Raw genomic sequence first — 27,391 nt, forward strand, 5'->3', positions numbered from 1 at the left:
ACTGACTAAACCAGTGGTTGTACAGAGTTTCAGGGAGAGCATAAGGGAACAATTGACAAAAATGGGGGAAAGAAATACAGTAGAAGAAGAATGGGTAGCTTTGAGGGATGAAGTAGTGAGGTAGCAGAGGATCAAGTAGGTAAAAAGACGAGGGCTAGTAGAAATCCTTGGGTAACAGAAGAAATATTGAATTTAATTGATGAAAGGAAAAAATATAAAAATGCAGTAAATGAAGCAGGCAAAAAGGAATACAAACGTCTCAAAAATGAGATCGACAGGAAGTGCAAAATGGCTAAGCAGGGATGGCTAGAGGACAAATGTAAGGATGTAGAGTCTTATCTCACTAGGGGTAAGATAGATACTGCCTACAGGAAAATTAAAGAGACCTTTGGAGATAAGAGAACCACTTGTATGAACATCAAGAGCTCAGATGGAAACCCAGTTCTAAGCAAAGAAGGGAAAGCAGAAAGGTGGAAGGAGTATATAGAGGGTCTGTACAAGGGCGATGTACTTGAGGACAATATTATGGAAATGTAAGAGGATGTAGATGAAGATGAAATGGGAGATACGATACTGCGTGAAGAGTTTGACAGAGCACTGAAAGACCTGAGTCAAAACAAGGACCCCAGAGTAGACAACATTCCATTGGAACTACTGACGGCCTTGGGAGAGCCAGTCCTGACAAAACTCTGCCATCTGGTGAGCAAGATGTATGAAACAGGCAAAATACCCTCAGACTTCAAGAAGAATATAATAATTCCAATCCCAAAGAAAGCAGGTGTTGACAGATGTGAAAATTACCGAACAATCAGTTTAATAAGCCACAGCTGCAAAATACTAACACGAATTCTTTACAGACGAATGGAAAAACTAGTAGAAGCCGACCTCGGGGAAGATCAGTTTGGATTCCGTATAAATACTGGAACGCGTGAGGCAATACTGACCTTACGACTTATCTTAGAAGCTAGATTATGGAAAGGCAAACCTACGTTTCTAGCATTTGTAGACTTAGAGAAAGCTTTTGAAAATGTTGACTGGAATACTCTCTTTCAAATTCTGAAGGTGGCAGGGGTAAAATACAGGGAGCAAAAGGCTATTTACAATTTGTACAGAAACCAGATGGCAGTTATACGAGTCGAGAGACATGAAAGGGAGGCAGTGGTAGGGAAGGGAGTGAGACAGGGCTGTAGCCTCTCCCTGATGTTATTCAATCTGTATATTGAGCAAGCAATAAAGGACACAAAAGAAAAATTCGGAGTAGGTATTAAAATCCATGGAGAAGAAATAAATACTTTGAGGTTCGCCGATGACATTGTAATTCTGTCAGAGACAGCAAAGGACCTTGAAGTGCAGCTGAACAGAATGGAGAATGGACAGTGTCTTGAAAGGAGAATATAAGATGAACATCAACAAAAGCAAAACGAGGATAATGGAATGTAGTCGAATTAAATTGGGTGATGCTGTGGGAATTAGATTAGGAAATGAGATGCTTAAAGTAGTAAATGAGTTTTACTATTTGGGGAACAAAATAACTAATGATGGTCAAAGTAGAGAGGATATAAAATGTAGACTGGCAATGGCAAGGAAAGTGTTTCTGAAGAAGAGAAATTTTTTAACATCGAGTATCGATTTAAATGTCAGGAAATCGTTTCTAAAAGTATTTATATGGACTGTAGCCATGTATGGAAGTGAAACATGGATGATAACTGGTTTTGACAAGAAGAGAATAGAAGCTTTCGAATTGTGGTGTTACAGAAGAATGCTGAAGAATAGGTGGGTAGATCCCATTGGTAATGTGGAGGTATTGAATAGGATTGGGGAAAAGAGAAGTTTGTGGCACAACTTGAGTAGAAGAAGGGATCAGTTGGTAGGACATATTCTGAGGCATCTAGGGACACCAATTTAGTATTGGAGGGCAGTGTGGAGGGGAAAAATCGTAGAGGGAGACCAAGAGATGAATACACTAAACAGATTCAGAATGATGTAGGTTGCAGTAGGTACTGGGAGATGAAGAAGCTTGCACAGGATAGAGTAGCATGGAGAGCTGCATGAAACCAGTCTCTGGACTGAAGACCACAACAACAACAACATATCTTTGAGAACAATACACTTGCAACATTTATCTCTTTGTTTACAAAAAACTGCGGAGGTACAGCATATCAATGTAGATTGGTCTTTAGTAAGACATTTTGTATGAGTGAAGTGCCTTAGACAATTTTTTAAATCATCAGTGGCTTTTGAAGTTGCATTTTTAAATATCTCATTTGCACCTCCAAACAACACAATAAAGTCATTGTGAGTTAAATTATTGACTTCAGGCAAGTGGACAAGTTTCCTTATTTCAGACAAGGGACCACCAGGCACAAGAAATGCTGCTGCTTCCCCAGCCATTGTGTCACCTATTTGAGTGGCAGTCCCACAATCAAGGCTGTCCGCAGGAACAGTAAACTTTGTTACTTTTTCATATTTTAAAATAATGTTGCTGTACATAACTATGATCTTCAGAAGCATCCCAGATAACTGCAGATCTTCATTAAGAATTGGAGAATCATATTTTCATATGTGCTCTTTTTTGTTTCCATTTTGAAGTTAAATATGTTTCATAATATCAATCAGGTCATCATGTTTTCTTTTTCTCCACTGCTGGATATCCAATTTTGTCATCTTACCAAAGTGATTTTCAAGCTTAGCAATGGTGTAGTTAATCTTGTCTGATGAATTTACATTATTACATTTCCCCGCATGCTGGGATTGTTAAACAACTTCTCTCCTTCTCCCAGTCCCTACATTTTCTCTCCTTCTCCTGTTCCCTACATTGGAAACACCTCTTCACCACCAACTCTACTGATGAGATTTAATGCAAAACCATTATCCATGTTCCAGAAATCTAGCAGGATCTCTAGTCCCTCCTCAAATCCTTAGGTCCATCCCAGAAACTCTCCACTGAGTTTATCTCCTTCCTCACCGCCCCCCCCCTCCCCCTGCCCCTACTCCCTGCATTCCTACCTTCTATGTGCTTCATGAAATCCATAAACCCACCCTCCCTGGATGCCCCATTGTGACTAGTTAGTGTGGTCCATACAGGAAATTTCTAATCTTGTGGACCAACATCTCCAGCCTATTACCCGTAACCTACCCTCCTATGCTAAAGACATCAATCATTTCCTCCGTGACTCTCCACAATTCTTGTTCCTTCACTACCTGGCGCACTGCTCATCACTGTTGATGCCAACTTCCTCTACACTAACATTCCAAATGTCCGTGGTCTTGCAGCTATTGAACACTACATTTCCTAATGCCCAACTGATGTCAAACTGACCCTTCCATACAGCCTAGCCACCAGTTGTAGTCATATCTGTAGTGACAAGCAGTACCTCTCCAAATGTATTCATATTCTCACTGAAGCCTTCACAGAATCAGAATTACACTCCCAGTCTTGTCCAGAAACAGATATCCCATGCCTTTATTCTCCAGTCACCTACCGCCACTCACATACCCACTAAGTAGCCATAAAGGAAAACTGCTCTTGTGGCTCGGTGCCACCCAAGACTGGAGCAAATGAATCCCATTCTCTGTCGGAGTTTAATTGCTCCTCACTGTGCCCTGAAATGAAGAATATCCTTCCCAGCCCTCCTACTGTGGTATTCCACCACCCACTGCACTTACACAGTATCCTTGTTAGTCCCTACTCCCCACCCTCTTCTCCTAGCCCCTTGCCTTATAGCTCATATTCCTGCAACAGACATAAACCCAAGAGGTGTCCCATACATTCTTCCATTATCAAATACTCCAGTCCTATCATAGACATCTCCTACCATATTAAAGGCAGGGCCACCTTGGAAAGGAGCCATGTGATCTCCAAATGAAGCAGCAGTCACTGTGCTGCTTTCTACATGGGTTCTTCCTACCAACACCAGATTTTCTAAATTGCATGGGTGGTAAATCTTCCTACAAAACATCCGTCATTGCCAGAACCCGTCCCCCCCCCCCCCCCCCCCCCGCCTCCCCCTGGACTCAACCTTCACTAGTCCACGTCCTCCCTCTACCTGTTCTCTTTCTGTTCCACCAAACCACATATTTGTGTTTTCCCCTTCTCCTCTTCTCTCATCCCCTCCTTCCCCAGCACAGCCTCCCAACACTGCACCTAGCAGCTCTGCCTTGTCCCCACAATGTCCCTGCATGTCCCCACAGGCAGCATAGCATATTCCATCACCCCTACTCTGCTATCCCTCCCCCTCTTGGTGCCATGACTCCTCCTTACTCCCACCACACACCCCACCAGATTTCTGCTCATGTCAGAAGTAATCACAGCTGGGTCCGGCAACTGGAGACAGTGGACATGAGTGTGCCAGTTGTGCTTCTGTGAATGTATGTGTCTTTTTTTATATCAAAGAAGGACTTTGTCCAAAAGCTGAAATATTTTAGCAGTGTTTTTGATTATACCTGTTTGCGATTCAATGCCTTCTTTATACTGTAAGTAGCAAACTATATTTTCCATATTTTTGAATTTATGTTACAATTTGTTAGACTTTCCTTGAATAGTGTACACTTTGGATGTTTGCAGATATGTTTATTTGTCTTTTCTCATAAGTATGTCTTTAGTTAGTGTACCAATAATTTGTTGTTTGCTTCTTTCTTGTAGGCTTAATTTGAGGTTGCAATATTTGAAACCCAGCCTCATCTTTTTTCTTCAGGTCTACTTTTGCACAGATAACATGACAAAGCATTTTAAATTTCACTCACATGATGCCTTTGATTGGTCTGTTTTTCAGCAGCATTCATTTGTATCTTTCTCCATGCAGCTTACAGTTTCTGCAGATGATGCTGAGGATGTAGTTCCATACACTTTGACTCTCCTTCCTGATTATTATATTATATTTTTCAGTCACTTTGTTAATGATTTTAAAATAGATGCATTAGTAATCACCATTCACAGTCCTAGTTTTACAATCTGGCCCATTTTGAAATTGTTAATAGAAATATTTGTAGAACTAAGTATCTCAATGTTCACATTTAAATTACAGCATATCTTTCTGAAGTCAATTAATTTCTGCATTGAGACACTGACTTCAGCAGTTACCTCCTCACACAACAGCAGTAGTTCACCTTTATAGTCATAGTCTTTTACTTTCCCTGTTTTCACCATATTTTCACTGCAGCGTTCAGTGCACTTGTTATGCGTTAGTAGTTCACAATTTTCCTTTGCTGAACAGTCGACACATAAGACACACAGCTAAAGAATTACTGACACATCTTGAGTGACTGTACTAAAGTAAGCAATATTCCAATTAGATATGCATAAGAAAATAGCACTTCATTCTCACATACAAGGGTAGTTTGAAAAAATTCTCAGACTGGAATAGAAAGAAACGACTTACCTTAGAACTTTTTATTTCTCAATGTAGACTCCCTGTACACTGATGCACTTTGTCCATCTATGTTCCAGTGGTTTGATCCCATCTCTAAAATGAATTTCTCCAAGCATGCAAAATATCCATCAACTCCAGTTATCAGTTCTTCCTTTGTAGAGAATTTGTATCATATCAGGCTAGTGTGCCAACAATTTGTTTCTTAGTTCATGCTTTTTGCCGTGGAAACAACACTGCATTGTCTTCCTTGCCACACCCATTCTTTTCCGTGTATCTTTTGCTGTAGTTGGTCTGGAGGTAAGTGTCGTATTGTCCCATAATTGTTTGACCAGTGGGAAGATAATCTGTCCCATAACTGTGTGGCCTGTGGGAAGATAATCTATCAGCACAACCATTTTTGCATCCTTTTGTATTTCATATTGTATTGCCTTTGCTTTCTTTGGTGGTGGTGAATCAGAATGTTTCCACTGCTCTGATTGTTGTTTTATTTGTGGGGTATAGTAGTGGTCCTAGGTTTCATCTGCAGTCACAAACCAGCAAAAAAATTCTTGTTGGGTGCTTTGAAAATGATTCAAACATCATTTGGACATTTCCATTCTGATGTGTCTCTGATCCTCTGTTATAAGTCATGCAAACATCTAACAGATAATTTTCTCATAACGAATTCCACCATTAAAATGTGGTGTGCTATTTCAGATGACAGCCCAACAGCTTCAGCAGTCTCTCACACTTTGACTCAGTGCTCCTCCATGACCATTTTATGTACTTTTGCAGTAATTTCTGGGATACTAGTACATCTTTTCCAACCATTATGCAATCATCATTTAAGCTATCCAGATTAAATTTAAACTCATTTGTCCAATTGGCACCAGTTGAATATGAAGGAGCAGAGTCTCCCATTGTGTTCTCAAAATTGACATGAATTTCCTTTGCTTTCATATCTTTCTTTATGAAGTACTTAATCGCTGCTTGCTTCTCAATTTGTTCTATCTTAACAGACCACTACACAGAAACAACAACAGAGAGATGTTTGCACTACAGATCTCTATCCAGTGCACTGAGACACCATGTGTCTACTTATGAAGAACAGCCTATTATTATGTGGGATCCTCTTTGTGCTGACACTGAAATCTGGTAGTGATACCACAAACTTTTCAAACTACTCTCACATATGGCTACAAAAGACACATAACTACACACAATTAATGGGAGTACATTAGTAAAATATGTTTACCTTTTATAGAAATACTGTGATAATTGTGAACCGCTGAATACAAAGAGTGTGAGAGAGAACCTACAGATTTGAGAAACATTCCAAATATTCATTAATGCTATATATGTTGTATTAGTAGAGCTTTTAGTTTTCTTTTAAATGTTTTAAAGTTTAGTATTCTTTTGATCTTATATGGCAGTGAATTGATGAAAATTTCTGGCTTATAATACATTGTCCGAATATATTATTTTAGTGGTATGTACCTATGAAAGTTATTCCTTTTCCTTGTTTCGTAATTGTGAACCCCACTGTTCATCAATGAAAGTCTTAATTATTCAAATATTTTCAAATATAAAACTAGTTGGCAGGGTTCTGATTTTAACTCTTTAGAAACACCTTTATATTACTCTCTGTAAGCAACACCTTTTTATCTTACAGCTTTTTCTAAAGTTTAAACAACTGTTTTGTAAAAGTAATATTTCCCCAGAACAGCCAAAGAAACTGGTACACCTGCCTAATATTGTGTAGGGGTCCTGTGAGCATGCAGAAGTGCTGCAACATGACATGGCATGGACTCAAATAATGTCTCAAGTAGTGCTGAAGGAAATTGACACCATGAATCCTGCAGCGCTGTTCATAAATCCGTAAGAGTACAAGTGGGTGATGATCTCTTCTGAACAGCACGTCGCAAGGCATCCCAGATATGCTCAATAATGTTCATGTCTGAGAAAAGTTTGGTGTCCAGCGGAAGTGTTTAAACTCAGTAGCAATTATGGGTGCGTGGGGTGTTACATTGGCCCTGCAGAAATTGTCCAAGTCCATCGGAATGCACGAATGGACACAGGTGATCAGACGGGATGCTTATGTACATGTCACCTGTCTACCAACAACACTCATGTCAGGAACATCAACAGAATTCATGCCAAGGGGACAAACCATCAGTTGATGGTACTATTGGATGTGTTGTATTGTCTGTGAAAAAATTTGGGAAGGAAACTGACCGAAATGTGGTGAGACAGCTTATGGCTCCTGCATCATGATAACACACCTGCACATTTGTCCCTGTTGGTGTGTAACTATTTTACAAAATATGATATCACTGTGCTGCATCCTCCATACTCTCTAGACCTGGCCCCTGTGGACCTTTTTTTACTTCCGATGTTGGATACCCCATTGAAAGGACGAAGATTTGCACCGATAGATGAGGTAAAAGAAAATTCGCAGACAGTCCTTCGTGCAGTCCAGCAAGTGGCATACCAAGACTGCTTCTGGAAGTGGAAACGGTGTTGGGAGCAGTGTATCAGCTGTGAAAGAGAGTGTTTCGAAGGAGACCATGCACATTAAGTAAAATGTAAGCGTAGAAAAATTTTGTGGACAAATTTTTGAACCGATCTCATACAATATGTACTCAGTACTCAAAAGGTTGGTATATTTCTGTATTCAATGTCACTATCGAATTTGTCAGTTGTGACTAATCCATGCTTTTTGTGTCATTCTGTGATGTTTTTAACAAGTTATTCACTATGCATTTTTTGACATCTTGGGATAAGCATATACAAATATTGAAATTATAAAAAAATTTTATGACTTATCTGCTGCAATTGAAATTGGTTGCATAAATAAAGTTGTTCATGATATCAGCTGTTGGTGGTTTAGCATGGTTTTCAATGAATGCTTACAAGCTGTGAGACACCATCTACTGAAAATATATGTTGAAGGGCCAAAACATTATGAGCACCTGCTTAATAACTTAAAATACATAACTGATTCTACATTTCAGAAATCCAACATTTTGTTGATAGATTTGTGGAGGTGTGTGGCATTAGATGTCTATACACAGGTCATGTAATTCACATAAATAACAAGACACTGATCTGCGTATGCAGTGATGGCGCCTAATAGTGACCTAGATGGGTTCCATAGGATTTATGTCAGGTGAGTCTGGTTACTGAGACATCAATGGGAGTTCACTATAAAGCTCCTCACACCACTGTGGCATGGTCCTGTCTCTGAGACGTGGAAAGTTATACTGCTGAAAGATGACATCATCATTGGGGACCACATCAAGCATGAAGGGATGCAGGTGGTTCAGAGGTGTCAGCTTGTCTTTGATTAGTACCACAGGTACCACATAAGTGTAGGGGAATGTCTCCCAAAACATAATACTGCTCCCACCAACCCACATCCACGGTTTGCTGCATGTTTCAAGCTGCCATTCACCTCAATGATGGCATTTGTTGAAACGACCATTGACCTAGTGTAGCAAACATATGATTCACCCAAAGAGCCGACACATTTCCATTGATCAGTGGTTAAATCCAGAAGTTCAAATGCCCACTGCAGTTGTAATTGATGATGTTGTTGGGTCAGCATGTGAACTTGTAGGTGTGATGTGCTATGGGGCCCCATGTTTAACAATGTAAGATGAACGGCTTGTTCCAAAACACTTGAGCATGCTCTTTTGGCAGAGAAACCACAGATCACCATTTGTACTACTTTACAGAGCAGACAAGTCTCCAAACCCAATGTTCTGTGAAGAGCCATGGACATCCAGCCATTTAGCACCTAGTGGTAGTTTCACTGTCCTTCTACCTCTTATTGTAGATGCTCATGACAGTAGCATAAGAACATTTGACCAGCCCACTGTTTTTGAGATACTCAATAGCAGGCTCTGTGTAATAATAATAATCTGCCCTTTGGTAAGGTCTCTTATCTTGATGGATTTCCCCATGCTATGGAGATCCTCTGTCCATGTCTGCTCCATTTGTGTACTTCAGTTACCATGTCACATGTCCACAACACCACCAGGCAGCATCTAATGTCACAGTGGGCAGTGTTCGTAATGTTTTGGCTGATCACTGTATTAGATTCTTCTAGACTAGTGTGGGGTATTTTAACACAATTACAAGTTTCAGAGTAGGTATATACAATACTTCCTCAGAACTCAACAGGTTGCTACAAAAATGGCTCTGAGCACTATGGGACTTAACATCTATGGTCATCAGTCCCCTAGAAATTAGAACTACTTAAACCTAACTAACCTAAGGACATCACACAACACCCAGTCATCACGAGGGAGAGACAGGTTGCTATATTTCTGTATTCAACGTAAGAATTAAATTCTTTTAGATGTGATTGATCAATGCATTTTGCATCATCTTGTGATGTTTCTAACAATTTATCAACATTTTATTTTTTGACATCTTGGTTGTAAGCATATAAAAATGTTTAGATGATAAAAAAATGACTAATCATCTGCTGCAATTGAAATTACATGCTGTTGATGGTTTTGTATGACTTTCAGTGAATGCTTACAAGCTGAGAGACACCATCTACTGAAAATTTATCAGATTCTGCTACTGTAGTCACTGTCTTCCTATTTCTGCTGAGAAAGGAATTTTTAAAAATTCCAAAAGCTTGAGATTCATCCCTTGAATTTATTCTAGTATGCAGCAAGTTTTAATATCGATCAGCCATGTCTCTTACATTTCATATATTGGTAATAATTACTAATGGCAAGATTTTCATGTAATTTCATAGATTTTCTTGTAATTCCATTTTGTTTTGAGACAATGTTTTTTTATGTATAGTCCATCATTCACCTTCACTATGTTCTGCGAAGTCGAATACCAAAAAGAGCAAGCAATATTTGAATATAACACATACACACTGAAAACAATGGTATGTCATCATCCAGCATATTCATCTGTCCATTTTTAAACAAATGATACCATTGATACATGATGCTGTCACTACACACATGGTGCACAGACATCATGAATTTAATGAGAGATTCCAAGAGTACTAGCATAACAATACTAGCTTGAGTAATGGTCTATAATGAGGAAAGTTGGAAGGCAGGACATGTGGAAGGAAGGAGAGATATTATAATGCTGGAAGGAGAGGAGAATGGATACTGGGATATAGAAATGCATGGATGACGCTGAAAGGAATGTGGAACCAAGGGCGATATATATGTAGGATGAATGAGGAATGGAGACAGGTGCAAAAGAAACCACCATCAAATAAAGAAGATGCAACATCTCTAAACTGTATGCAGTTTCTTATAGCTAACTTATGACTGTTGTCTTGTGGTGAACCTAGACGCAATACAGTATACATTATGTATTGTGGGGGAAATCCTCTGCAGCATAATTGTTTACACTCATGGTATGAGTTCCATTTGACTGAGACATCCTTAACTGTATTTAAGCAATGGAAAATCCAGGATGGAATGTAACAATATTATGAAAAGGATAGTTACTACTCACCATATAATGGAGATGCTGAGTCACAGATAGGCACAACAAAAAGACTGTCACAAAGTAAGCTTTCGACCGACAAGGCCTTAGTCAAAAATTGATGAGACACACACACACACACACACAGGCACACGCACACAAATGCAACTCACACCCACATGACTGCAGTCTCTGGCAGCTGCAGCCACACTGTGAGCAGCAGTAGCAGTGCATGATGGGAGAGGCAGCTGGGTGAGGGTATGGAGGAGGCTGAGTTGTGGAGTGGAAGGGATAGCAGAGTAGGGGTTGGGGATGGTGAAATGCTGATGAGGAGTGTACAGGGATGATATGGAGACAGGGTAGGGCAGCTAGGTGCAGTCGGGAGGTTAGATGGTGGGCAGGAGAGAAGTGGGGGGGGGGGGGGGCATAGTGGAAAATAAGAGAAGTAAGACTGGGGCAGAGTAGAGGGCTGTGTAGTGTGTAGTGCTAGAATGGAAACAGGGAAGGGGCTTCATGGGTGAAGACAATGACTAACAGAGGTTGAGGCCAGGAGGGTTACAGGAATGTTCAATATATTGCAGGGAGAGTTCTCACCTGCGCAATTCCAAAAAGGTGGTGTGGGTGAGAAGGATCCACATAACACAGGCTGTGAAACAGTCATTGAAATGAAGAACATTGTGCTGGGTGGTGTGCTCAGCGTGAGGGTAGTCCATTTGTTTCTTGGCCACAGTTTGTTGGTGGCCATTCATATGGACAGACAGCTTGTTGGTTGTCGTGCCCACATAGGATGCAGCACAGTGGTTGCAGCATAGCGTGTAGATCACATGACTGGTTCCCCAGGTAGCCCTACCTTGATGGGATAGGTTATGTTTGTGACCGGACTGGAATGGGTGGTGGGGAGGATGTATGGGGCAGATCTTGCATCTAGGTCTATTACAGGGATATGAGCCTTGGGGTAGGGGGTTCGGAGCAGGGTTTGTGTAGGGATGGATGAGTATATTGTGTAGGTGTGGTGGTCGGTGGATTACCTCTGTGGGAGTGGTGGGAAGGATAGTGGCCAGGACATTTCTCATTTCAGGGCACAAAGAGATATAGTCAAAACTCAGTAGCTCCAGCCCTGGGTGTTACCGAGTTACGAGGCAAATGCTCCTCTGTGGCCAGACGGTGAGACTTTTGGAGGTGGTGGGAGACTGGAAAGATAAGGCATGGGAGATTTGTTTTTGTACAAGGTTGTGAGGATGATTACAGTATGTGAAGGCCGCAGTGAGACCCTCAGTATATTTCAAGAGGGCCATTTGTCACTGCAGATGCAAAGACCATGAGTGGCTAGGCTGTATGGAAGGGACTTCTTGGTATGGAACAGGTGGCAACTGTAGAAGTGGAGGTATTGCTGGTGGTTACTAGGTTTGATATGGACAGAGGCTGAGGTCAACATCTAGAAAAGGATTATGTAGGGCAAGGCGAAGCAAATGGGGGAGAAGCTGCATTATATCCCATGGGAACATTGGACAAATGAAAGTATTGTGTGTCAATCATATCATTTGTTTAATAGTGGAGGGACAAATATTCTTGATTGTGACAGAAAGGGTCATCAATCTGTAGTCAGCTTCAGACTGGTGCAGCAACTTGATGAAATACTTTCTGAAACCCAGTGCTTCATAATTTCTCATATGTCAGACAACTTTATGCATACTTCTTAGTATGTCATAATTGACATTTGGTTCTCCAGGATGTTCGTAAGTCCTGCCAAAGTCATTATCAGTACAGAAATTAATACTCCATATATAAATCTTTGGTGAAATCCAATAATGAGTAGCCAGCTCCAGGTAGTGTGACGTGAGATTGTTCATAATCCACTGCTTATAAAGGCATTCTGATCTCTAGTTGGCAGAACCAAGTGAGTTTCTGGGATCACCACCTATCTTGAGTTAACACATCCAATAACCTCTTTGACTCAATAATGGCAATATCTTCTGTGGCAGGATCAATATCATTATCTAGGCAAGATAAAAGATCCCTCCCCCCAGGGAATGGTTGATATGACCAAAAATGTCCAGTACAATGATGGAGGTGACAAGATAGCTGAATGAGGAGAAGTGTAGGTGGGTGTCTCACCCAACAGTTCCTCCACAGGATGTGCATCTCCAGATCCCGTTGTGGCAGGGAGGTTAAAGATGTCTCATTCATCTGTACCCCAAAAGGTGGCACAATGTCCTTGGCATCAAATGCATGCATGACAGAAACAGGGGAATAAAGAGCTATCATGTACCTCTGCAGCATATTCTTGTAGGACTGCATCATGTTGGGAAGATGTCTGGAGTGGCTCCAGGCTGGAGCCAATACTGGAAGAGGCCAAGCTGTTGCCAGCTTACTGGATCGCAGGCAAGGGCAGAACTGATTTGTTCATCAGACTAGGCATGTGCCATATACTTCTGTGTCGAACATCATGTGGCCCTGAATGGCTGTGACAACTCTCAGAACACATTCTAGAAACTATTCATATGTTTGGGCTCGGACGTGGTGCCCACTGCATATTGAAAATGGCTGCTGGACATCAGATGTTGTTGTGCCAGCTGCAAGAGATCCAGTAGTATGTGCTGCCAGTGGCTATGAAGGATAGGAGCAGATGATTGGCCCTGGACTGGGGTTTTCTTGTATGCAGATAAAAAAAAATTTAGTGCATCTTCCTTACTGGTAGTAATGACAGCTTTGATCATTTGCATTTTGAATGTGTGCACTAAATGCTCAGCTTTGCCATTAGAAGCTGGATAAAGAGTAGCACAAATCATTTGTTGGATGCCATTGTATCTGCAAACAACCAAATGGACTGAACTTGCGGCCCACTGTCCGAGACCAAGGTGTGAGGAGCAACCTTAGTGGATAAGATATTTCTTAGAGAATAAATATTTGTGGTTGATGCAGTAGTTTTTGAGAAAACTATGGTATATATGGAAATTTAGAGAATACATTGTTGACCACTAGCCACATGTCATCAAGGAAGGGGCCAGTGTGCGTGATGTGGATGTACTGTCATAGTTACTGCAACGTCAGGCGGGGTGAAAACAGGTAACGCAGCCACAGACAGCAAGTTGTGTGTGCCTGGTGAGTAGAAGTGCCCCACACCGAGTGCCTTGGTGTGCATCATTCACAAGCCGTTTGATGTGGAGTGGGGTCACATAGGAAATGAGATTCAACATTTGTCCTATGCAGGTGGACAGACAAGTATATCACTGACAGCTTTTAGGTGATGTTGCAACTGCAGGGTTTGAAGTTCAGCAGCAATTTTAGTGTGTAGATGTTCAGGTAAGCCCTAGGTGATGAAATAGAGGACTTGTTTGAGTGTTGGGTCCTCTACCATGGCTTTAGCTCTCACTTACACAGTGGTGATGAGGAATCTGTCAAGAACATCTTGTAGCTCCCTGTTGATAGCAAAAGAAATTTGCTCCTGTTGACTGAAGTGAGCTTGGGAACTATGGGGAGAAGGGAGAATGCATCCACATTGACATGCTGAGAGGTGAATCTACACTCCTGGAAATTGAAATAAGAACACCGTGAATTCATTGTCCCAGGAAGGGGAAACTTTATTGACACATTCCTGGGGTCAGATACATCACATGATCACACTGACAGAACCACAGGCACATAGACACAGGCAACAGAGCATGCACAGTGTCGGCACTAGTACAGTGTATATCCACTTTTCGCAGCAATGCAGGCTGCTATTCTCCCATGGAGACGATCGTAGAGATGCTGGATGTAGTCCTGTGGAACGGCTTGCCATGCCATTTCCACCTGGCGCCTCAGTTGGACCAGCGTTCGTGCTGGACGTGCAGACCGCGTGAGACGACGCTTCATCCAGTCCCAAACATGCTCAATGGGGGACAGATCCGGAGATCTTGCTGGCCAGGGTAGTTGACTTACACCTTCTAGAGCACGTTGGGTGGCACGGGATACATGCGGACGTGCATTGTCCTGTTGGAACGCAAGTTCCCTTGCCGGTCTAGGAATGGTAGAACGATGGGTTCAATGACGGTTTGGATGTACCGTGCACTATTCAGTGTCCCCTCGACGATCACCAGTGGTGTACGGCCAGTGTAGGAGATCACTCACCACGCCATGATGCCGGGTATTGGCCCTGTGTGCCTCGGTCGAATGCAGTCCTGATTGTGGCGCTCACCTGCACGGCGCCAAACACGCATACGACCATCATTGGCACCAAGGCAGAAGCGACTCTCATCGCTGAAGACGACACGTCTCCATTCGTCCCTCCATTCACACCTGTCGTGACACCACTGGAGGCGGGCTGCACGATGTTGGGGCGTGAGCAGAAGACGGCCTAACGGTGTGCGGGACCGTAGCCCAGCTTCATGGAGACGGTTGCGAATGGTCCTCGCCGATACCCCAGGAGCAACAGTGTCCCTAATTTGCTGGGAAGTGGCGGTGTGGTCCCCTACGGCACTGCGTAGGATCCTACGGTCTTGGCGTGCATCCGTGCGTCGCTGCGGTCCGGTCCCAGGTCGACGGGCACGTGCACCTTCCGCCGACCACTGGCGACAACATCGATGTACTGTGGAGACCTCACGCCCCACGTGTTGAGCAATTCGGCGGTACGTCCACCCGGCCTCCCGCATGCCCACTATACGCCCTCACTCAAAGTCCGTCAACTGCACATACAGTTCACGTCCACGCTGTCGCAGCATGCTACCAGTGTTAAAGACTGCGATGGAGCTCCGTATGCCACGGCAAACTGGCTGACACTGACGGCGGCGGTGCACAAATGCTGCGCAGCTAGCGCCATTCGACGGCCAACACGGTTCCTGGTGTGTCCGCTGTGCCGTGCGTGTGATCATTGCTTGTACAGCCCTCTCGCAGTGTCCGGAGCAAGTATGGTGGGTCTGACACACCGGTGTCAATGTGTTCTTTTTTCCATTTCCAGGAGTGTATATTGGATTTGATAATGGAACTTGTTTAAGAATAGGGTCCACCTTTGGAATCGCTGAGCTATTTTCTCCAGTATAATACTGTGAAAGCTGAAGAGGGTGACAAGTAATCAGGTGAAATTTCATTCATTAGAGGGAATTATGAAATTTTTCTATGTGAAAAATGGTTGAGTGCTGCTTTATCTATTTGGCTATTAGTGAGTTGAGTCAAATGTAATATTTTCAGGTATAAACAGTGGAATTTTCTGTGCCATCAGGATTTTTGTGCAATAAAACTGTACCAGTGCCATGTTGCAGGGAGCATCAGTCACAAGGGCTAATTGTTTACTGGGATTGAAGGTGGGTAGGCGAAGAAAACATTGAAGGCCATGCTTTAAGTGCTCAAAAGCCCATTGGCAAACAGTAATCCACTGAAATTTGGCACTTTTTTCAGGAAGTTGAGAAATTTGAATACATATGATACCTGGGGGATAAATTTCCAATAATAATTGGTTTTTCCCAGGAAGGACTGTAATACTTTAAAGATAGTCATTGGAGGAAGTCTGATGGTGGCTTTGACATTTTTATTCAGTGGGCATAAGCCATCCACATTAAGGATGTGTACCATGTAGTGAGCCTCTGGTTTAAGGAGTTCATATTTATTTAAGTTGTAATAGAGGCCATTGTGTTGTAAGGTGCCATTGTGTTGTAAGATTTGGATAAGAAGGCAAAGATTGTGTAGATGTGATATCTGATTTTCCTAGTAACAAGGATGAGATCCAGGTTGTTAGTGCAGCACAGGGCAATGGATAAACTGTTAACAGGTAATGGTGAATAACTGCAGGGGCACTATTCACGCCAAAAGGGAGGCAATTGTAGTGATAGAGGATGAAAGAGAAGCGAAGACCCTGAATTGCTGGAAGCTTCATATGATGGTAGCTATAGATACCCCTCTGCTAATATCAATTTTGCAAAAATATTTTGCCTCTACTCTTGCCGTGAAATGCATCCAAAGCTCTGTCTGGCAGAAAGGTTATATTCAACATATTATGGGAAGCTAGAAGTCTCTTATTCATACATTTTATACAATGTCGAATGACAATCAATTCTGAAACTTGCTGGGTAAAAGCTGAGTAAATGCATTAGTGATGTGGTCTCTTTATTACCAGTGTAGTGTTTCTGTACAGCAATGCTCAGATACACTCAGCATATCAAACACAAATTTTTGCATCATTGAGGACTTATCTTTAATATCAGTCCCACAGCATAGACTTGGTCTCAAGTGATTTTCACCACTTCAAGCACAAAAAGTGGCTTGATTCCCAACATTATTACTCCAACTAAGAACTCCAAGATTGCTGTCATGGGCTAGCTGCAGCTCTTTTATACAGACAGAAGATTTTAACACATTAATAGCTATAAATATTGAAATATGAATGATGATTAGGTAACGAAATAATACAATGGACAGTGTAACAATTTTACTAATAATTTTGCTTTAACTACGCCAGTAAATTTTTTGTAGCCTAACAGAGGTTATTTTCCAGCTAATGAGGTGATTACAGGTTCCTAATGTGAAATAATTTTGATGAAGGTAAGCACTAAAAACATGGCAGTCAGATGCTTTTATAGACCACCTTCCTGAGGAGCTATAATGAAGATATATTTCAGAGAAAATGTGCAGAATATCACAGATAAATCTCCTGACCATGTGATTGTGATTTCAATAGAGGAAGATTTCAATTTGTCACCTAAAGAACAGACGAGTAATGGTAAAATGATTAAAAAAGTTGTCAGCACAGGGATTCATAAGAGATTGCTCTGAATATCTTTTCTGAAAATTATCTTGAGTAGTTAGTTACACAACCTTCAGGTAGAGCAACTTCTTATATCTATTAAAACTAATAGATCAAACTGTTGAATTCAGGAAGTACTGAGGAAGCATTTAGTGACCATAATGCTGTTACAGCCTCAATGGCTATAGGTACTAAAACCAATATGAAGAAAGGAAGGAGAATATTTTTAATTATAATTTTGATAGGAAACATTTTTCAGGTCATCTAAAGGATCAGTGTCAGACATCCATATCTGGCGATGAAGATGATGAGTATCAATGGACGCAAAAGGACTGCACAATATGCTTCAGACAGATGTTATATGCAAGATTGTGAGAAATCGGACAGACCTGTCTTGGTTCAATAGCAATGTAATAAAGATGCTATAAACACAAGGAGAACTTAATCACAGATTTAAATAAATTCAAAGCCTTATTGACAAAGCAAAGCTGAATGAAGCCAAAATGAGTGTAAAGAGAGCTATTCAATGGTAATTAATCTGATGAAAAATCCTAAGAAGTTTGATCTTGCAAAAAGTCGGCAAACTGTATGTAAGCTCAGTCATCAGTTGGCACTGAAATGGAAAAGAACTCAGAGGGTCAAAACAAAAAACTCAATGTTCAAAAATTGTTTTGCTGCAGAAGATCTTAGTACATTTCCTCCATTCAACTATGCCATGAATGCTGGAATGACAAGACAAATATTGTTGTGTGTGCGTGTGTGTACTGAAAAGTTCTTAATGGAAAATAAATAAAAGCACAACTCACCAAATACACTGGGGGTTAGTAGATGTACTGATAATGGTTTCAACATCGTCTGCCAACAGATATTGTAGTGGCATAGCTACCAGAGTGTCATCTGTGTCTACCCTTTAATAAGGAATGCTCACAGCTAGAAGGCTCAGTGTGGCAAAAATGTGTGAAGCAAGCAGGCAACCATGCCATGGAGACACACCTGTGCTTCCTACAGCCACTGAGAGAGTTTGAAAGAGGTCAAATTGTGGTCTTCTGAGTGGTGCAAAGGTCCACTTGGAGAATTGCCATACAGGTTGGATGTGCTGTATCAGTTGTGTAATGATGCCTGTATCAGTGGTCACATGAATATTTTGAGACCTGTAGATCAGGTTCTGGAGGTGCATGCAGCACAGATGCTCACCAGTATCATTGTATTGTAAGGGCAGCAGTGGTAGATCTTATAGGTATCACAGGACAGATACAGTATGTGATCAAAAGTATCTGAACACCTGGGGCTGAAAATGACTTACAAGTTCCTGGCACACTCCATCGGTAATGCTGGAATTCAGTTTGGTGTTGTTCCACCCTTAGCCTTGATGACAGCTTCCTCTCTCACAGGCATACATTCAGTCAGATGCTGGGAGGTTTCTTGGGAAATGGCAGCCCATTCTTCATGGAGTGCTGCACCGAGGAGAGGTAACGATGTTGGTCGGTGATGTGGCACGAAATCGGCGTTCCAAAACATGCCAAAGGTGCTCTGTAGGATTCAAGTCAGCACTTTGTTCAGACCTGTCCATTACAAGGATGTTTTTGTCATGTAACCACTCCACCACAGGCCATGCATTATGAACAGGTGCTCGATCATGTCAAAAGATGCTGTTGCCATCCCCAAATTGCGCTTCAACAGTGGGAAGCAAGAAGGTGGTTAAAACACTGATGTAGGCCTGGCTGTGATAGTGCCATGCAAAACAGTGAGGGGGTGCAAGCTCCCACCATGAAAAACAACCAAATCATACCACCACTGCCTCTGGATTTTACTGTTGGCACTACACACACTGGGAGATGATGTTCACCAGGCATTTGCCATACCCACACTTTGCCATCAGATCGCCACATTTTGTACAATGATTTGTGACTGCATACAACAGTTTTCCACTGGTCAATCATCCAATGTTTACGCTCCTAACACTAAGCGAGACGTCGTTTGGCATTTACCAGTGTGATATGTGGCTTATGAGCAGTTGCTTGACCATGAAATCCAAGGTTTCTCACCTCTCGCCTAATTGTCATAGTACTTTCAGTGGATCCTGATGCAGTTTGGAATCCTGTATGATGGTCTGGATAGATGTCTGCCTATTACACATTACGACCCTCTTCAACTGTAGGCAGTCTCTTTCAGTCAACAGCCTGTATGCCTTTGTGCCGTACATGTCCCTTCATGTTTCAACTTCACTATCACATCAGAAACAGTGGACCTAGGTATGTTTAGGAATGTGGAAATCTCGCATACAGACATATGTTGCAAGTGACACCCAATCACCTGACCGCATTCAAAGTCCATGAGTTCTGTGGAGTGCCCCATTCTGCTCTCTCACGATGTCTAATGACTACTGAGGTCGCTGATATGCAGTAACTGGCAGTAGGTGGCAGCACAATGCATCTAACATGAAAAATGTATGTTTTTAGGGGTGTCAGGATACTTTTGATCACATAGTGTAAGAGGGCTTCTGAGCCCAGATGTGTGAAAATGAAGTGTTGTAAATCATTATTAAGAGTAGGACTAAGGGCACCCACACCTGGAGCTGGTCTTCCACTCATGCCACGGCATCGATGTGCTCAGCTTGATTGGTGTCTTAAGAGGATCACTTGGAAGATGGAATGACATGCCGTGTTTTTCAGCGATGAAATCAATCTCTGCCTGCATGCAAATGGTGATAGTTTACATGTATGATGTAGGCCTGGTGAGCACTACCTCATAGACTGCATTCATCCAAGACACATTGGCCCCTCCCAGGGCCTTATGGTCTGGGTTGTGATAAGATATGATAAGTTACAACTCTCATTCACCTTTGGTGTTTCTGGAGGGGATACCAACCAGTGCTCGGTATGTGCAGAATGTTGTTAAACGTGTTCTTTTGCAGTTCTGGCAGCAGGAAGGTCATGTGTTATTCCAACAGGATAATGCTTGCCACACAGTCTGTGAAACTTAATGTGCTCTGCAAGATGTGCAGCAACTTGCCTGGCCAACACAATCTCTGGAATGGTCTTCAATTGAGCACATGTGATGGGACGAGAAGTAACTCAGCAATTTGTCAACCAACTTGTACAGAACAATATGAACAGGTTGAGCAGGTGTTTTGTAATGTCTTCCAGGACAGCATTCACCATCTGTACAATCAACTGGATGCCAGAGATGGTGCCTGCATTGCTGCATGTGGATGCTACACTTCATACTAATATGGGTGTTTCAGCATGGATGGATACCTGGTAACTCAGAATAGCTTGTGGTATTGAACTGTAAATGTAATCTTTCATGTTCTCCACATGCATCTTTGTAACAATAAATCTTGACTAAACTGGAAACCTCTTCAAGGGTGTCCTTTTTTTCATTTTTCCTTTTTTTTCATGCAGTGTTATTGAATTGCTGAGATGTTGATAGGTGTAGATGATGGGAGGAGGAGATAGAACAGAGGAAGAGGGAGACTACAGAGAAGAGGATGTGAGTGCAGGATGGATGAAGTTAGGGCCATAGGGTAGGGTTTGATGCAGGTGTGGGGCAGATGCTAGTGGAGAATAAGGCGTGGAGGATTATGGGCAACTCCCAACTATGTCAGTCAGAGAAAATGGTGTCTTGGAAATGGATTCAGATGCAACGAGCATTGAAGCAGCCATTGAAATCAAATATGTTGTTCCCAGCAGCATGTTCTGCCACTGAGTGGTCAGCTCTGCTCTTGGCCATAATTTGACAGTGGGTGTGAAGCCACTACAGTGTAATGAGCAAAGTGTCACACATCATTGCACATGCACAATGTGTGAGTGACTTTTTGGGTGTAAATGATTAAAATGCTGGTACTGTTGATAGTTAGTGGGCTTGATATGAGTGGGATCTGGATGGAGCCATTATAGAGGTGGAGGTCAATGTCCAGGAGGGAGGCACATTGGCTTATGAGGACTAGATGAAGTAGTTGGTTGAGAAGGTGTTGAGACTCTGAAGGAATCTTGATAAAATGTCTTGGCTCTAGGTACAGGTCATGAAGATACCATCAATGGAATTTGAAACAGACAATGGGTTTGGGGTTTTGAGTGGCTAGAAAGATTTTCTGTAGATGGCCGATACAAAGATTGGTATAGAAAGATACCTAGTGGCTAGCCATGGCCATGCTGCAGATTTGTTTGTATATCTTCCCCTCAAAGGAGAAAAACTTATGTGGAAGAAGGGTAGTTTGTTAGATATATAATGAGCGAGGTGCTGAATTTGTAGTTGAAAGGATTTTGGGAGAGGTAGTGTTCAACAGTGGCAAGACCAAGGCATGGAATATTGGTCTGTAGGGAGCTGGTGTCAACAATGACAAACAGAGACCCAGATGTGTATGAGATGAGAGCTAGTGAAAGAAGTGGTTCACATTTTTTGTATGAGCTTTCAGGCTGTGGGTATTTAGTAGGATGTAGTCAATGGGAGCTTCTTTCAGTATGAACACAGTAACCAGCTACAATGGTGTGTTCAGGGTTAGTCTTATAGATTTAGGCAAGCAAGTAGGAGCTTGGTATGTGGAGGTAGCTGGAGTTAGGAGGGATATGGATTTGGGAGAGAGATTCTGTATGAGCATAAAAATTTGAGTTGCAAGTTATTCTGGACTTCTGGGATGAGATCATCATTGCACATCTTTAATGTGGAAGAGGAATAAAAGATATAGAAGAACAAATCAAATATCCTGTATAATATGCAGTTAAGAAGTAGAAGATATGAATTTAAACCCAAAAAATCCAATTTGCAAGCAGGAATGATTAATTATACTACTGTGCCAAAAATAATAATGATGATGTATGGAAGCTTGTCTTAGATAATTACAAATAATGTTGATTTTCATTTCTAAATTTCTCTTGTATGTCATTTCAAAGTGTGATAGAATATGACACGAGCCATATCACAGGAGATACTTCTGAGGTGTTGGAAGTAATATGAGTATTTTAATCATTTTTCACCATAATAACAATAAAAGGGTATTTGAACCATCTAGTAGCAGTCTATCATAGGCTGCTGATGCAACAGCGGGCTCCAAGGGATTGGAAAATGGTGCACATCATTCCCATTTTATTAAGTATCCACATAATTATAGGCCTTTATTCTTTGAAAATTATGTAACATAACTGATACCAGAGTATGATGACCTTCTTGGTAAATGGAAACCATCTCTAAAATATAGAAAACAACACAGATTCTGCAAAGAGCAATATTATGAGACTCAACTCACTTAGTCCATCCATGAGATCCAGAGGACAATACAGAATTGCATCCAGTTTAATGCTGTGGCTTCCAGAAAAGATTCAGTAGAATTCTGCAATGTACCAGGAGATCAAAATATGATATTGCAGAATACTGGATAGCACTGCTATTGGATTCAGGACTTTCTAGCAGACAGATCTCTGCACAGTTTTCTTCTACAGGGTAAAATCAACAGAGGTCAAAGTAACTCTAGGACTACTGTAAGAGAGTGTTGTATTGCCCTTACTGTTCATAACACATATAAATTATCAGTAAGAATAGTTCAGAAGTATACAAGATCATTTGCAGGTGATATTTTAGTTTTTAAGAGAGTTGCAAAGCCAGAAAATTTTACCAAAATGCAGGAAAATCTGCAGTGGATTGAGTTGTTTGGTGCAGGGACTGGCAGTTGACCATCAAAATAAGTACGGTAAGCAGCATAGCCCATTTGTAATTGTATCAATATGAAATTTCAGTTTATTTGAATTTGACATTTATCTACATATTGGTATTTACTCTCTGTCAAGATTTTTAAATCCTGTTGAACAAGAATGAAAGCAGTTTACACAGAAAAATCTTATGGTTTTTCTTTTTGTCATTGGTTTGCCATATTGAACTCTGGACACTCACCACATTTGTAAATCATCTTGATCTAATATAATTTATGTTATCTTACCACAGTTATACTAACCTTATTTGTTGAGACTTCACCCGTTTCTTCATCAACAGTGAATTTAGTTCCCTTTTGATTAGGTTGTTGAACAATGGAATATTTCACCTGTCCATTAACTCCCTTATCTTCATCTGTTGCATGTACCTGCACAAAAATTTCTCTAATCATCCCCACATTTAGAAACTGGCAATGCAATACCTTAGCTTGATACTTGTAAGTATCAAGATGATACTTATCAAGATGATACTTATCTTAAAGAAAATGTTATGAAAAGTTTTGCAGCAGGCATAAACAGTAGATCAATACCCCCATTTTTAAATAAGGGGGAAGATGAGGTAATCTGCTCATGGGCCAACAAGGCACATATCTAGCACATAGTACTCTGCTCTATCGTATATAAATAATACTTTATGACCAAAGTTTTAACTTTGCTTAGAAAATTAAGCTACTGTCTAAATGTGAACTTGCATCTGAAGTTAATCACAGTAATTTAAACAGTATTGTCATGAGGTGTTTGGTCAGTTGTAGCATATTTTTTCTATGGTGTATTGCTAAACAGAAACACAGTTCTCTAGATGTTGTCAATAAAATAATTGATATATTGTAAATAAATAATTTCCAAAATGTTTAAGAAACCACATATCAGTAACACAGGTTGGTATTTGTTCAGACAGTTGTTGTCGGGAGCATTATAAATGTCATAACCATACAAATCTTCATCTTTTCTGGACATGGCTCACCTCTGGAATAACAGTATGCTGTATCTCAGCTGTGAAGGTATGTCTTCACTGACATTCCTTCAATGCATGATTAGATACTTGATCTCCTCAAGTTGATGGACATCTGCACAAGTTCTTCTCAATTCCTTTTTTATAACTGGCTTCAGGGACACTGAGCCTTGTGCCCATGTTGCTACCATTATTAGTTCATTTGCAGAATACAACTTTTATGTTTTCCACTACATCTGCAGACATGATGTTTGCAATGATAAACAGTCCCTCTAGATGAACTGCTGGCCAAGACAGGTAGTATCTTCCAGATCTTGTCTGTAAACTGATCTTTCATGCCATATATCACCATGCTCATAACTGTTGATTCCCACATGTCAATCAGCCATAAAGGCACATCCATCTTCCCAACCAGATTTGGATCTTCCATAGTTTCTTTAAATAACTTAAGGGAAATGATGAGACCATTCCTTTGAAGAGGATGCAGCCTATTTCCTTCCCCACTCTTCTCCAGTCTGAGCTTGCACTCCATCAGTAATTAGCTCATCATCAATGGGACATTAAAACTAATCTTCCTTTTCTCCTCTCCAAACCCTTTCACGTACCTGTCTCCCAAACAAATGAATTTCTCTGCCACCCACAAAGCATACAAAATATTGTGGTGCATCCTTATGCCATGCAAGTGTGTGTGTGTGTGTGTGTGTGTGTGTGTGTGTGTGTGTGTGTGTGCTGTCATACGCCACTGAAATTAATGTAAAGTAATTTGTACTACTGAACTGATTAGAGCAAAAGCTACCATAAAATGCATATATTGTAAGAAAGGATGTATAATCTTAATCATTAATATCAAAATTAGTCCTGAGAAGTTAAGGATTCTTTTCTGCCAGGTAATGGTGAATTCTGACACCATAATAAATCCAACTCATAGTAGTGCACTAGCTTTACATATTTTCCTATTCATGGTGTCTGCATTAAATATAACCATGCCAAATTGAGTAAAAATGCATAAGATTGCAGTAACACAAATAATGGATTTTACATGAAGATGTTTCAGAGAAAAAGTTCCTCTTCTAGTTAGGTAAGAGGCAGGTGGAGGACAAAAGAACATGCTAAGGCTAATGTTAATAGGAAATGTTGACCACTGAAAAATATATATATATGAGACAGGGGAAATACCCTCAGACTTCAAGAAGAATGTAATAGTAACCAGAATGTAACAGTAAGCAGATACTGAGAGGTCTGAATACTATTTAACTATATGTTTAATAAGTCATTGTTGCAAAAATACTGGAAAATGAATTATTACAGAAGAATGGAAAAACTGGTAGAAGTCAGTCTCGTGGAAGGCAAGCCTACTTTTTTTTTTTTTTTTCAATGTTGGCTGGTGACACTCTTTGATTTGTTGTAGGTAGCAGGAATAAGATGGAGTGAAAGACTATACATGCACTGAAACCAGGCTTTGATTACAAGTATCAAAGGGCATGAGAGTAGCAGTGGTTGAGAAGGCAATGAGACATAGTTGTAGCCTATCCCCAATGTTAATCAGTATGCACTCTGAGCAAATTGTGAAGGAAGTCAAGGAGAAAATCAGGAATAGAATTAGAATTCAGGGAGAAGAAGTAAAAACTTCTAGGTGTGCTAGTGACATTGTAATTCTGTCAAAGACAGCAAAGGATTTGGAAGAATTGTTTAACAGAATGGATAGTATCTTGAAAGCAAGATACAAAATAAACATCAACAAAAGCAAAGCAAGGGTAATGGACTGTAGTCAGATTAAACGGGGTGAAGCTGAGAGAATTTGATTAGGAAACAATACTTCAAAAGTAGTAGACAAGTTTTGCTATGGGCAGTAAAATAAATGGTATTAAGTGAAGTAGAGAGGATGTAAAATGTAGACTGGCAATAACAAGAAAAAACATTTCTGAAAAAGTGGAATTTATTAACATCTAATATCAGTTTAAATATTAGGAAGTCTTTTCTGAAGGTATTAGTCTGGACTGCAGCCTTGTATGGAAGTGAAACAAGAACAGAATAAAAGCTTTCGAAATGTGGTACTGGAGAAGAATGCTGAAGATTATATAGATAGATTTCATAACTGATAAGGTGGTACTGAATCTATTTGGGTAGAAAAGAAATTTAGGAATCAGCTGCTAGGACACATTTTAAGGCATCAAGGAATTGCCAGTTTGGTATTGGAGGACAGGGTGTGTGTGTGTGTGTGTGTGTGTGTGTGTGTGTGTGTGTGTTAGGGTGCAGGGGGGGAGGGGGGCAGGATATAAAAATTGTAGAGAGAGACAAAGGCTGGAATACAGTACTCAGATCCAAATGGATGTAGGTTGCAGTAGTTATGCAGTGATGAGGAGGCTTGCACAGAACAGACTAGCAAGGGGAAGAGTTGCATCATATCAGACAATGAGTTAAAGACTACAGCAACAAAAGCCACTATCACTGTTCATCAGACATTCTGTCATTCCTATTTACACATATTCTTTAATAATGGAGTCCCAAGATGATGTTGCTGTGGCCATAAGTATTGTTTTATCATATGCCATTGAAAGTCCAGTGGAGATACAACATTCATCTACAAGGAACTTGCTTGGTTGCAAAAGAAAAGTAGACTCACAGTGTTGACATTCAGTGTAGCATTCTACCCCAGTGCATGGGGTCTGATTTATATAAGCAACACTGCATTGCCTTCTGCAATAAAAAATTGTCTTTTACTCATCCCAGAAGGTTTGCAATCTAAGATAGTGGGCAGAAAACACTTTCAACTGAAATTTACAGATGATTCTTGCTATCTTGAAATAACTGATGTAACTGTCTCTGACAGGGATACAGGATTATCACAACTGTTGGAGATCGGCCATCACTCATGGCCCTTGTCCCAGATAGCACCTCAGTCAATGTGAGTTCACTGCACGTGGCATAATCAACATACATCACACTCCTGGAAGACATGTCGTGTCATGTGGCAGGACCTTATGATTGCCATTAGCATTTAAATGAGCTGCCAGCCTGAAGTGTCACTTCTGTTTGATTCATGCCTATGGAAACATTCATACAACTGCCTTGTAGCTGGTGTAATATGATGAGAATTATCTACATTTTATGGACTTCAAGCGCTCTGTTTCAGTTGGCAGTATTCACTTAGCATCAAGCAAACCTTCCATATACTCAATTTAACCATGTACATACT

At 40.9% G+C, this 27,391-nt stretch overlaps 1 protein-coding gene across 1 annotated transcript in view; it reads right to left on the bottom strand.

Annotated features, from left to right (window-relative positions):
- Positions 1-27,391, bottom strand: part of LOC126088435 (neural-cadherin-like) — a 255,786-nt gene that overhangs the window by 83,047 nt on the left and 145,348 nt on the right. Inside the window, exon 7 of the mRNA XM_049906577.1 lies at positions 23,486-23,611. Within this exon, the coding sequence (XP_049762534.1) occupies positions 23,486-23,611 (126 nt within the window). The remainder of the gene's footprint in view (positions 1-23,485; positions 23,612-27,391) is intronic.

The sequence above is a fragment of the Schistocerca cancellata genome, chromosome 6 (genome assembly GCF_023864275.1).
Source record: "Schistocerca cancellata isolate TAMUIC-IGC-003103 chromosome 6, iqSchCanc2.1, whole genome shotgun sequence".
Taxonomy (NCBI): Eukaryota; Metazoa; Arthropoda; class Insecta; order Orthoptera; family Acrididae; genus Schistocerca; species Schistocerca cancellata.